The 12298-nt window shown below is 41.2% G+C and overlaps 1 protein-coding gene across 5 annotated transcripts in view; it reads left to right on the forward strand.

The window, feature by feature from the left end:
• The first annotated feature begins 2203 nt into the window (after positions 1–2203).
• Positions 2204–12298, forward strand: part of LOC124118623 (probable serine carboxypeptidase CPVL) — a 95188-nt gene continuing 85093 nt past the window's right edge. For 4 of the 5 annotated variants that reach the window (XM_048386735.1, XM_048386734.1, XM_048386733.1 and 1 more), the window contains exons 1-2: positions 2204–2434; positions 3547–3719. In XM_048386735.1, the coding sequence (XP_048242692.1) occupies positions 2340–2434; positions 3547–3719 (268 nt within the window). In that variant the 5' untranslated portion in view covers positions 2204–2339. Of the gene's footprint in view, positions 2435–3546; positions 3720–5134; positions 5147–12298 lie in introns of those variants that run through there. The other variant, XM_046480817.2, reaches the window with a different exon arrangement.

Raw genomic sequence — 12298 nt, forward strand, 5'->3', positions numbered from 1 at the left:
GGTTGATGGTTGAGATTGCCACGCCCCCATGAAGACGACGAATAACTTTGTTGATAGGCATTTAGAAGTTGGAGTACTAAGTAAGGATAAGAATTTATGGATGAACAACTTCTTTATTACAATTAAGAGCGGCGTTTCGGTGTAGGTTCTAACACCGTTATCAAGCAAGTGATTTACAGAGTGTGGTTGGCAAGTTGGCCTACAGCTAAGAAGCCCTGTCAACTCACCAGCAGCACGCGCCATCCTCCAGAAAATGAACATTGCCTCCTACTACTATATATACTTGCCAACCACACTCTGTAAATCACTTACTTGATAACGGTGTGAGAACCTACACCGAAACGTCGCTCTTAATTGTAGTAAAGAAGTTGTTCATCCATAAATTCTTATCCTTACTTTGAGGTGCAAGGCCCGTTCCACAAGGCGATCGTATTGTAGCGCAACGACAGTCGTTAGTCTGTTAAAGTATGTGAGTTGCGATAGTCTTAGCCCTACGATAATTTTGTGAATTCTAAAGGTGGACCGTTGTATGCTATTAAATTCATACGTTTCAACTTTTGACGTGTTTGAAGAATTATTCTGTTAAACTCAATTGGACTATGCCGTGGATCGTGTAGGTGTCAGCCTATTCATACACAACAGTATAATTCTAAAAAACGTTATAAATGGCAAGTAATAAATAAAATACTAAACTCGCTCCCGTGTAAAACCAATTTTATGAAACTCGTGAATAGTTGTGGTATCTAACGAGCGAAAGCGAGTTAGATACCACAACTATTCACGAGTTTCATAAAATTGGTGTTATAAAGAGCTCGTTTAGTATTCTTTATTTCCTTTGTTGATGCAATACAATTGCAGCGGTTCCTTTCAATGTCATCGTTTCATAGTTTTTCTACTACTCACAATTATCGGATGACGTCACAATAACATTCTAATGAGGTCAACAATGCTGTCCGGATGACGTAAACAATTCACTGGCGCGCGTGAGGTAATATTTGCACTCGTCCACATACATTTGTATGGACTCCATTGTTTCTTACCCCATGTTAACACCAAAAAAAACCCAACTAAGTTCAAGTAACAAGGTACGTAATATTTAATATGTCATTTCCCGCATCTTCTCACAATCCTCACGTCGATTACCTGTACATTTTCTCACAATACCGATTGTCATATCTCTCCCGGTTTTGGATGCGATCGTTCGGCCATCGCGTTTATCTGCGTTGCCCAGTTACAACTATGTGGAACAACTCAAGAGACATGCACTCCCCTCTCAAAATGACGTCGTCATATACGACGTCATCAAGTTGCGAGCGTATGTTCGAAGCTCCAGAAATGACGTCAGAACAGAATAATGTCTCATGAAATAAACCACGCTTCGTTCTTCATTGTTCTTTGCGATTTATCGCGTAGCTATCCTTTATATCCATATGATCCAGATATACACATAGTATTCGTTCATATATACACACGTCTAGCCTACTCGTCGTGGACAATGCCGAAATGCACGGCAGGCGATTTTTCCACAAAGGAAGTGAAAGTTTTCCTCTAGGTTTGCAAACATCGTTTCAATGTAGCATTTTCCTATATTTCTTGCGTACTGAGGATTTATGCCAAAACCTTTTCAGTGATGTGACACGCGAAAACGTGGGTTCCATCTTCAGCTAAAAACGAAATGATTGCTGGTGTAAAGGCAGATGACTGTCGCTTCAAAATGTCAGCGGATCACATATTCCCTGAAATTAGTTGCAATTATGTGTTATGATATTATGAGCATATGGTAAATGTTAACTTCAAATCTGGAATATGGACATGGACACATTGGTGAGTTTCTTTGTGTTACTGCTATAGTGGTCATGTCTTAAATCGGATAGGAATTCTGTGAGCAAGTTTAGAGATATTATAGCTGGAATCATTCATTGTTCCCGCTGAATAATGTCTAAACCCACCTGCACGGGTTTGTTGTCAACAGACATATATAACGTCGTTCGGGTGTTCATATCCTAGATGCAGCCTGATTATGATCGAGTTGTTACACAATACCCCGTGCTCGTGGTACTGGTATTTTGAGTTTCCCTCTCACATTATGCTGGCACATCGAGATTAACTGATAGCGGGGTTAAGTCCGACTCACTCACAGAAAGCATTTTTACGAAGAACCCAAAGAGGGCCCCAAACAAGGAAACAAGGGCGTATAACTCGCATTTACAGGTAGTGACCGGCGCTAAAAGTAAAGCTAAGCTCAGAACATCCCACGAACTTGTTAGTAATATTCGTGGTTATATCCTGACTGTCCCAATTTGTGAGAAGCGCACGTGATTATAACATGTGACTATCGCATGACCAGTAAACGGGAAACTAAGTCAGTTGTATGTACCGTACTGTCAGAAGCTGATTACTTGGGATTTCTAGTTCAAAAGTTTGACAAAATCAGGTTGGTGTTTTTCTTTCTGAAAGTTTATGGAACTAGCCTGGTACATGGGGACACGCAGTCGGTATTATGTGTTGTTTTTTTTATAAATCAGTATGAAGTACTGGGATAAGCCTACTTGACCTGAAAATTTCTTGGTGAACATATGATGGATGTAACGATTCTAAAAAGAAATTAACCGATCTTACATTACCTTAAAATTATTTATTATTGATAATTTCGTAATTGAATTTACCTAGATCTATAGAAGTTATAAATACCAATGGTCGTTATAGTCTTGTAGGGGCAGGGGGAGGGGTGTAGCCTAGTGGTTAAAGCGTTAGCTCGTTACGCCGAAGACCTGGATTCGATTCCCCACATGGGTACAATGTGTGAAGCCAATTTCTGGTGTCCCCCGCCTAGATATTGCTGGAATATTGCTAAAAACGGCATTAAACCATATTCACACACTCACTCACTCACTCACTATATTCTTGTACTGTGTGTGTAGGCTGCTGCGTGGTCGTATGTGATTGCTTCAGTTTTTTTCTAAATAAAGAGAGCAAAATCAGAGTATTAGGGCTGGGACGAGTTAAAATTTACTAACCGGGTACCCAACCCCCTATTACCCGACCCTACCCGGGTACCCGCTGTTAGTCTCAAAAGATATACATGTACAAATATCTGATTGGGAATAGTTTGACTGTAGCCATGGCAAAATGTATTTAGATACTCATATAAAACAATCTGGTCATGCATACACTAAAGGTGACTGAAGTTTTATCTTTATAAGATATATAACCTAAAGTCAAAAGAAAGAAATGCATAGTCAGAAAGAAATGCAAACATTAGTTACTAGTAATGTAACCGTGGAAGTTCTAGATACGTTTTGCCATTAAACAGTTTATCATATGCCTAACCACGGGTCTGGGTAGTCCTGTGGGTATTTGGGTCCTACTAAGGAACATCCAAACCCTAGTACCCGAGTTATCTGTCCAAGTCGTACAGAGGATGTAATGTTCTTGATGACATTGCAAGAAAGAATAGGTTATGATGGAGCCATTTTAGTATGTGTAGGGGTGAATGGACTTGAGGTACTTGTATGACCAAGTGCAGGCATTGCTTCTATTTTTCAGGATGTTAACAAGGCTGTTTGTCCTAGCTGTGTGTTTAATCCAGGCTACTGATGGACGTGGTGCCTTCAGAAAGATGTTTCCAGAAAAATATCCAGAAATGCTCCAAAATGGAGTTGATCCTGGACAGCCCCTTTTCCTGACTCCCTACTTAGAGAGTGGTGATATCGAGAAGGGTAAGAAAGCAATATATAAACTTTTCCTGATTTCCTCCCTAGGAGTGGTGATATCCAGAAGGGTAAGAAGGCAATACATAACCTTTTCCTGACTCCCCACCAAGGAGTGGTGATATCGAGAAGGGTGAAAAAGCAATATATAACCTTTTCCTGACTCCCTACAAAGGAGTGGTGATATCCAGAAGGGTAAGAAGGCAATACATAACCTTTTCCTGACTCCCTACAAAGGAGTGGTGATATCGAGAAGGGTGAAAAAGCAATATATAACCTTTTCCTGACTCCCCACCAAGGAGTGGTGATATCGAGAAGGGTGAAAAAGCGATATATAACCTTTTCCTGACTCCCTACAAAGGAGTGGTGATAACCAGAAGGGTAAGATGGCAATACATGACCTTTTCCTGACTCCCTACCAAGGAGTGGTGATAACGAGAAGGGTGAAAAAGCAATATATAACCTTTTCCTGACTCCCCACCAAGGAGTGGTGATATCGAGAAGGGTGAAAAAGCAATATATAACCTTTTCCTGACTCCCTACAAAGGAGTGGTGATATCCAGAAGGTTAAGATGGCAATACATGACCTTTTCCTGACTCCCTACCAAGGAGTGGTGATAACGAGAAGGGTGAAAAAGCAATATATAACCTTTTCCTGACTCCCCACCAAGGAATGGTGATATCGAGAAGGGTGAAAAAGCAATATATAACCTTTTCCTGACTCCCCACCAAGGAGTGGTGATATCCAGAAGGGTGAAAAAGCAATATATAACCTTTTCCTGACTCCCTACAAAGGAGTGGTGATATCCAGAAGGGTAAGATGGCAATACATGACCTTTTCCTGACTCCCTACCAAGGAGTGGTGATATCGAGAAGGGTGAAAAAGCAATATATAACCTTTTCCTGACTCCCTATCAAGGAGTGGTGATATCCAGAAGGGTAAGAAGGCAGTACATAACCCTTTTCCTGACTCCCTACCTTGGAGTGGTAATATCCAGAAGGGTAAGAAGGCAGTACATGACCTTTTCCTGACTCCCTACCTGGGAGTGTTGATATCGAGAAGGGTAAGAAGGCAATACTTAAACTTTTCCTGACTCCCTACCTAGGAGTGGTGATATCGAGAAGGGTGAAAAAGCAATACTTAACCTTTTCCTGACTCCCTACCTGGGAGTGGTGATATCGAGAAGGGTGAAAAAGCAATACTTATCTTTTTCCTGACTCCCTACCTGGGAGTGGTGATATCGAGAGGGGTAAGAAGGCAATACATAACCTTTTCCTGACTCCCCACCAAGGGGTGGTGATATCGAGAAGGGTGAAAGAGCAATACATAACCTATTTCTGACTCCCTACCTGGGAGTGGTGATATCGAGAAGTTTAAGAAGGCAATACATAACCTTTTCCTGACTCCCCACCAAGGGGTGGTGATATCGAGAAGGGTGAAAGAGCAATACATAACCTATTTCTGACTCCCTACCTGGGAGTGGTGATATCGAGAGGGGTAAGAAGGCAATACATAACCTTTTCCTGACTCCCTACCTACGAGTGGTGATATCCAGAAGGGTGAAAAAGCAAAACATAACCTTTTCCTGACTCCCTACCAAGGAGTGGTGATATGAGAAGTTTAAGATGGCAAAACATATCCTTTTCCTGACTCCCCACCTGGGAGTGGTGATATCCAGAAGGGTTAGAAGGCAATACATGACCTTTTCCTGACTCCCCACCTGGGAGTGGTGATATTGAGAGGAGTAAGAAGGCAATACATATCCTTTTCCTGACTCCCTACCTAGGAGTGGTGATATCCAGAAGGGTAAGATGACATCTATACAAGGCTTAAAAAATTAAAAGAATTGGTTCTCAGGGAATAACTAGTATGTAACCAAATACACAGTTATGTGCCATCAACCTGGGAAAGGGCCTCCCTACATATAACTCCTATTGCCATCATAACACCAGAGGCACAGTAAAGCAGCTTTAGTGTACATGTTATATTGGATTGCATTGTTTTTAAGTATTTAGATTATATTTTTTAATGTGGCTGTAGCCTAGGGTGCTGCAACCCACTGTACATCACTTGGGCGTTCCTCGCACATCAAGCTGACACATCATGATGTATGCACATATCACATCATTATCTTCATTTGTGTGTAGGTTTTTACCATTTTGTTTACTGACATACTGCAAAACGACATGTTTAAAAGAGTGAATGATGGTGAAAAAATAAAAACCTGGGAACTTTGATTTTTGATGGGCTGAACAAGGAACCACACATTGATTTTTACACAGCTGAGCTGACTAAAATGAGGATCAGCTGGTAACTATTGTGTCCTCCCACCTTGTGCTGTGAACCACCTGCCCCAGATTACAGGGAGCTATCGTATGATGGGCATATGGCTATCTTGGATGAAACTGAAATGCATCTGATGGATTGTTATGTGAGAATATAGACATAGCGTCACACCTTGTCTTGGATCTTGTACTATGTTAATCTTAGTGTATCACAAGAATGACCTTTAAACAGGATTGTTGGGCTGCAACAATTCAGTGTCAGGCCAGGGGTCAGTCTCCTGGCTTACAGCAAGTCATGGCAAGTCACATGCATGGCCTTATCTTTCATAATTAGGCACAAGATATTTCAACAACAACCATGTGATTTATCTAGGATTTAAAGGCATGTTGAATGGTTAGAAACCCATACACAAACACTGTGGACTCTCCTTAAGTTGCAAATCAAGGGACTGTGCTATCTATATATCCAGTTTGCCATTTATCTATATTTTACTATATTATACTATTTTTTCACATACTCTGCTCCTAATATAAAAACACATCCATGAAGTGAAAAAACAGCACCAAGAATGTTATTGTACAGGCCGCATGTCAGTGAGGTACATGTACCAGTCAGTGAGGTGCTGAAAACCTATTCTAACTTGGATCTTTATTGGTGATATAAGTAAGTAAAGAGAAAAGATTTATTATGCTAAAATGACTTCCACAGGAGATATCCTTTACTGAGATCAAGCAATTACATCACAATGCTTTGCAGACCATGATGTCACAATCAAATGACATCACTAATCTCTTGCGGCTGTAGCCGGGTGGTGGGGCTAACTCTGAAGGAGTTAGCCACATAAGTACCACCTCCTCATAACCCCCTAGTATTCATTATATATATACATTTTCATCAATTATCACCATCACTTCATGTTGTGTTCATTATATGTTGTCCTTGCCTGCAGTTGAATGTCAGCCAACTAACATCAACCTTGATACCCATTTACAACCTCTGTGATTTCTACAGCTTCACCTTGACTTCCCCTATCTATGCATTATATGTCCACCACTTCATGTGACTGTGAAGCATCTTGACTTCCTTTAATACCTGTCAGATGCTACCTTTCTTCTGATGGCCCTTTGGTCCACTTCCTTAAACTTCCTTTCTCACCTGCCCTCCTCATGCATTCTTCATGAACTCCCAACATCTGACAAAACACAGAATAAACTTCATCATCATCCAAGAACTGCCTCATGTTATAACTAGCAGCCCAGTGGCTGCACACATCACACCACGTCGGCTACAAAGTGGCACCCAACATGGGGCTGCTGGCTTCATCAACATCATCACTTGCACAGTGAGAAGAGGCATATCACATTTCATCGTATTATCATGGAACTGTTCTAGGTGAACAATTCCTTCCAAATGACGTGCTGGTTTTCTTGGGGAATTAGTCAGCAAAGAGCCAGAGTCACAGGAGACTTATCACAATTTTATTTACAAGAACAATTAACAATTTACAATATCTTAGAAAATAACTGAGGGTGCCACAGAGAGTCGGTACACACTCTGGGCTGTGGGAGAGAGGTCTGCTTGGTAAGAGAGTCAAACCTCTTCTCTGCCTAAAACCTTACTTACTTATATTAGGAGATTTTACGTGCGCTTTCCGACTGGAGCGTATTTCGCACACGGGCCCGGCCGGGCCATTTAGTGGTATAAAAGTGGTAGCGAGAGGAGTGCAACCAAGGAGGGGGGTTTAGTGGTTGCTTATATAAAGTTTTGAAATTTTGAGATTTGGAATACATGCCTTGGGGGAGTGGTTGGGACTAAGGGAGTGTGTGGGGGTGAGTTGATGTTTTTTGGATGTTTAGTGTTGGTGGTTTAGTGAAGTTTTAAATACGGTTAATTAGTTCTGTTTTGGTTAGGTAAATGCCTAGGGCTTTGAAGTTTTCTATTTTATTTTGGGGGTTAAGGATTGCTTCTAAGGTAAGAGCGTTATTTGGATTTAGGTTGGTTTGTAATGTTGTACGTTGTGTGAGGTAGTGGGTGCAATGTAGTAGTACGTGGTCTATTGTTTCTGGGTGAGTGCAGTGTGGGCACTTCCCGTTTGCGTGTTTTTTTAGTTTTAGAAGGTGGTTATTTAGTTTGGTGTGTCCTGTTTGGAGTTTGGTGATTATTCTATCGATTTTTTTGGAGGGATGGAGGATTTTTGGTTTGGTGAGGGGTTTTTTGAGGGTTTTTAGGATTTGGGTTTTTGTGTTTTGATAGAGGTTATGCCATTTTTGGGTGATTTTACGTTTGTTTATACTTTTGATTTCTGCTTTAGATATTGGTAGCTTAAGGCTTATGTCTGGTATTTTTAGAGATTGTTTTGCGGCTCTGTCTGCGTTTTCATTCCCGTAAATTCCTACGTGAGCTGGTATCCAGATAAGTTGTATGTTTTTGCCTGCCTCTGTTAGTTTGTTTACGCTTTTGAGAATTTGGTTTATTAATTTGGGGCGGTTTTTGGTGTTTTTGTTTTGGAGGGCCTGAAGTCCGCTTAGTGAGTCTGAGAGTATTAAGATTTTTTTTTGGTTTTTGGTGTGATGGCTGTGGAGCGCCGTGGCGATACCCATGAGCTCTGCGGTGAATATAGATTGGTTGTTTGGGAGTCGGAAGGATTGAGTATTTTTGACTGGTTGGGCTATATGGACTCCGAAACCTGTGTGATTTGTGATCGGATCAGCGGATCCGTCTGTGTATATGTGACACCAATTTGGCCATTTTTGATGGATGTAAGCTAGTGATGTGCTTTTAGCTAGGTTTGGGTCGGTTTGTTTGTTTATTGTGTTGGCTAGGGATGTGTCTATTTTGGGGATTTTAAGTTTTGGGGTGAATACGTTTGATTGTTTGCAGTTTTGTTGTTGGTTTCCTATTTGGTGTTCGTTATGGTAGTTTATTATTCGTTGGGATATTGGGGTGAGTAGAGGGTGTTTTCTAGTTAGTGCCTGGTTTTGGGGACGTATGTTTTGGTTTAGCATGTTTTGGAGAAGGGGGTTTGATTGAGATGCTGCCCAGAAGTTTAGTGTTAAGTGTTGTCTACGTAAATTTAGTGGCATTTCTCCTGTAAGGGCCTGAAGTGATGTGAGGGAGGTGCCATGTTGAGTACGTGTTACTAGTTTGAGGGCTTGATATTGTATTGAATCTAGTTTTTTGGTTAGGGTTTCGTTTAGGGTATCGTATATGGCACAGCCGTAGTCTAGTTTAGATCTGATTAGGGATGTGTAGAGGCTGAGGAGGGTATCTTTAGAGGCTCCCCAGTTGGAGCCGGTTAGGCATCTTAGTGTGTTTAGATCTTTGCTACATCTGGTGGTTAGGTTTTGGACGTGAGCATCCCAGGAGAGATGCTCGTCGAAGATTAGACCTAGGAATTTAGTTTGCTTTTGAAATATGATTGGTTTATTGTTTAGTTTGAGGAGAGGGGAGGCCCGTCTCATATTTTTGTGTTTGAATACTATTCCTGTCGTTTTTTCGGAGTTTAGGGAGAAGCCCCATTTGTCTGCCCAGTTTTGTATTTTGTTTAGGGATTTTTGTAGTAAGTCCTGAGATGTTAAGATACTTTTGGAGCGGATCCATAGGGCTCCGTCATCCGCAAATTTTGAGGTGTTTATTTTGGGGGATAAGCCATCAAATAGGTCGTTTATCATTATGTTAAAAAGTGTGGGGCTAAGAATGCTGCCTTGAGGGGTGCCGTTTTCCAGGGGACACTGCTCTGACAAGGCCTGGTCTATACCCACTGTAATTTTGCGGTTTTGGAGGAAGCTTTGGATGTAGTTTACGATTTGACCTTTAAGTCCTATTTTTTTAAGTTTTTGGATTAATCCGTTATGCCATACCATATCAAAGGCTTTAGAGAAGTCCAGAAAGATGCCTGTTGTGTATTGTTTGTTTAGTTGACCGGTTTTAATATCCTGTTCGAGACGAGCGAGGTTATCTAGGGTGGAGCGGCCAGGAGTGAAACCGCTTTGATCTGAGTTTATTATGTTATTTTGAGATAGATAGTGTTGAAGTCTATTTTTGGCCATGGATTCCATTACTTTGCAAAGGTTGGAAGTAAGAGAGATTGGTCTATAAGAGTTAGCTTGGTTGGTTGGTTTACCGGGTTTGGGAATAGGTATGATTAGCGCCTCTTTCCAGGGGGTTGGTACATGGCCTTTTATGTAGATTAGGTTATATAGTTTGAGTAGTGTCTGGAGTAATTTAGGGGGGAGTTTTTTTAATATTTGGTAGGAGGTTAGGTCTAGTCCTGGGGCTGTTCCCTTTTTCCTATTTTGGAGTACATAATTGAGTTCTTCTATTGTGTACGGCTGATTTATTTCTAGGGCGTCATTATTTGGGTCTTGGCTAGGTTTGGTTTCTGTTTTAAGTTTTAGTTGGAATTTGTCACTGAAATTGTTATTACTGCTTGTGGCCGAAAAGTGGTTTGCTAGGTTGTCTGCTTTTTCGCTAGGGGTTGTTGAGTTATTTATGTTAGGTGTCTTTTGGTGACGTTTTAGGCCTCTAACGGCGTGGATTTTACGCCAGACCGTTCTGGCTTCTGTACGGTTGTTTAATCCCTCACAGAATTTTTTCCAGTCTCTAGTTTTTGCTATTTTAACTAGGTTTTGTACCTGGTGGTTTAGTTGGTGAGCTACTGGTATGTGGTTATGGTCGCGTTTGGCTTTGTTGAAGGCTGTTTTACGTTTTTGTCTAGTTAGTTCTATTTCCTCGTTCCACCAGGGTACAGAGGGCCTACCCGATTTATTGGGTTTTTTAAAGGGGATTGCGCTTTTGGCTGCGTTTATTATGAAGTCCGTTAGGTTTTGGCAATATATTTCTGGGTCACTATTTTCTAGTTCTACTAGGTTAGCTTGGTTGCATATGTCTTGGAATTTATCCCAGTTAGCCTGGTTGTAGTTAAATTTAGGTTCTGAACTTTCGGATTGATTTGGGACGTTAGTGTTTCCTATGGTTATGTTTATGGGGAAGTGATCACTTCCTAGGGGGGCGTCGTGAACTTCCCATTGGGTACTTTGAGCTAAGTCTGCTGTACATATGGTTAGGTCGATAGCCGACATGTTTTTATTGTTTTTGTCGTATCTGGTAGGTTGGTTGTTATTTAGTAGTACTAAATTATTTGTTTCTATCCATTCTGATATTAGTTTGCCGTGATTATCTAGTTTATCTCCCGTGCCCCAGGAAGGGTGGTGGGCGTTGAAGTCTCCTAGAAAGATGGTAGATTTGTTGCCTATCTTTGTGAGTATGTTTAGATCCTCCGGTTGGATTTTCTGTTGTTGCCAGTGGTAGATGTTTATGATGTTTATTTTTTGGTTTTTAAGGGTGATTTGGATACCATTGGCTTCTAGGTTTGGGGTGTTTATTTTGATTTCCTCGTAGCTTATGTCTTCTCTAATTAGTATTAGTAGGCCACCTGATGCTCTTTTTATTTTGGTTTTAGGTCGATCATGTCTGACTATGTTGTAGTTTGGTAGGTGAAATTTGGATTTATTGGAGAATTTAGTTTCCTGGATGCACGCTATGTGTGGTCCTTGTTTTAGTTTAAATCTAGCTTTTAATTCGTGGCTGTGGGAGTTAAGCCCGGCCGCATTCCACTGAAAGATATTTAGGCCTGTCATTATGTGGGCTTTTAGTGTTTGGAGATTACGATTTTGGTTTGGTTTTTGGTTTATAGTCCTGCGATTGCTAGGTTGTAACTATCGTAGAATTCTTGGTAGGTTTGGGTAGTTAGATTTAGTCTATGTGCTACCTGGTGTAGGTTAGTGGCTTTAAGGTCTGGTTTGATTTCTTTAAGCATGTATACTAGTAGGAGTGTGAAGCTATTTAGTTTGGTGGTTAAAGTTTCGGGTTCAGGTTGAGTTTGGGGTTTGCGTTTGCGATTTTTCAGGGTTTTGGGGGCTGAAAATGTTTTATCATTTATGTTTTGATCAGTTGTGGTTTGGGAGTCATCTAGGTTAATTAGATTGGTTTCCTCACTATCCATGGGAGTTGTGTGGGTGTTTGGTTGTGTTGGAGTAGGTGTACTGGGTATTTCAATGGGTTTAGTAATGTTTAGTTTTTCGTGTGTTGCTTGCTCGTGTGTGGTTGTTGTTGCCCTGGTGGCTGTAGATTGTATGGTGTTGGGGTGAGATATGGTAGGTTTAGTGAGTTTTGGTTTAGGTGCGGGTGTGGATGCGGCGACTGGTTTGGGTGTGGCGAATGTTGGCGGGTAGTGTTGGGTTTGGGTGTTTGTGGCTGATGCTTGTGGTGTTGGCATGAGGACGCCGTCGTACGGGCTCTG

This window comes from Haliotis rufescens, unplaced genomic scaffold (assembly GCF_023055435.1).
Source record: "Haliotis rufescens isolate VD_foot unplaced genomic scaffold, xgHalRufe1.0.p SCAF_10, whole genome shotgun sequence".
Lineage (NCBI taxonomy): Eukaryota > Metazoa > Mollusca > Gastropoda > Lepetellida > Haliotidae > Haliotis > Haliotis rufescens.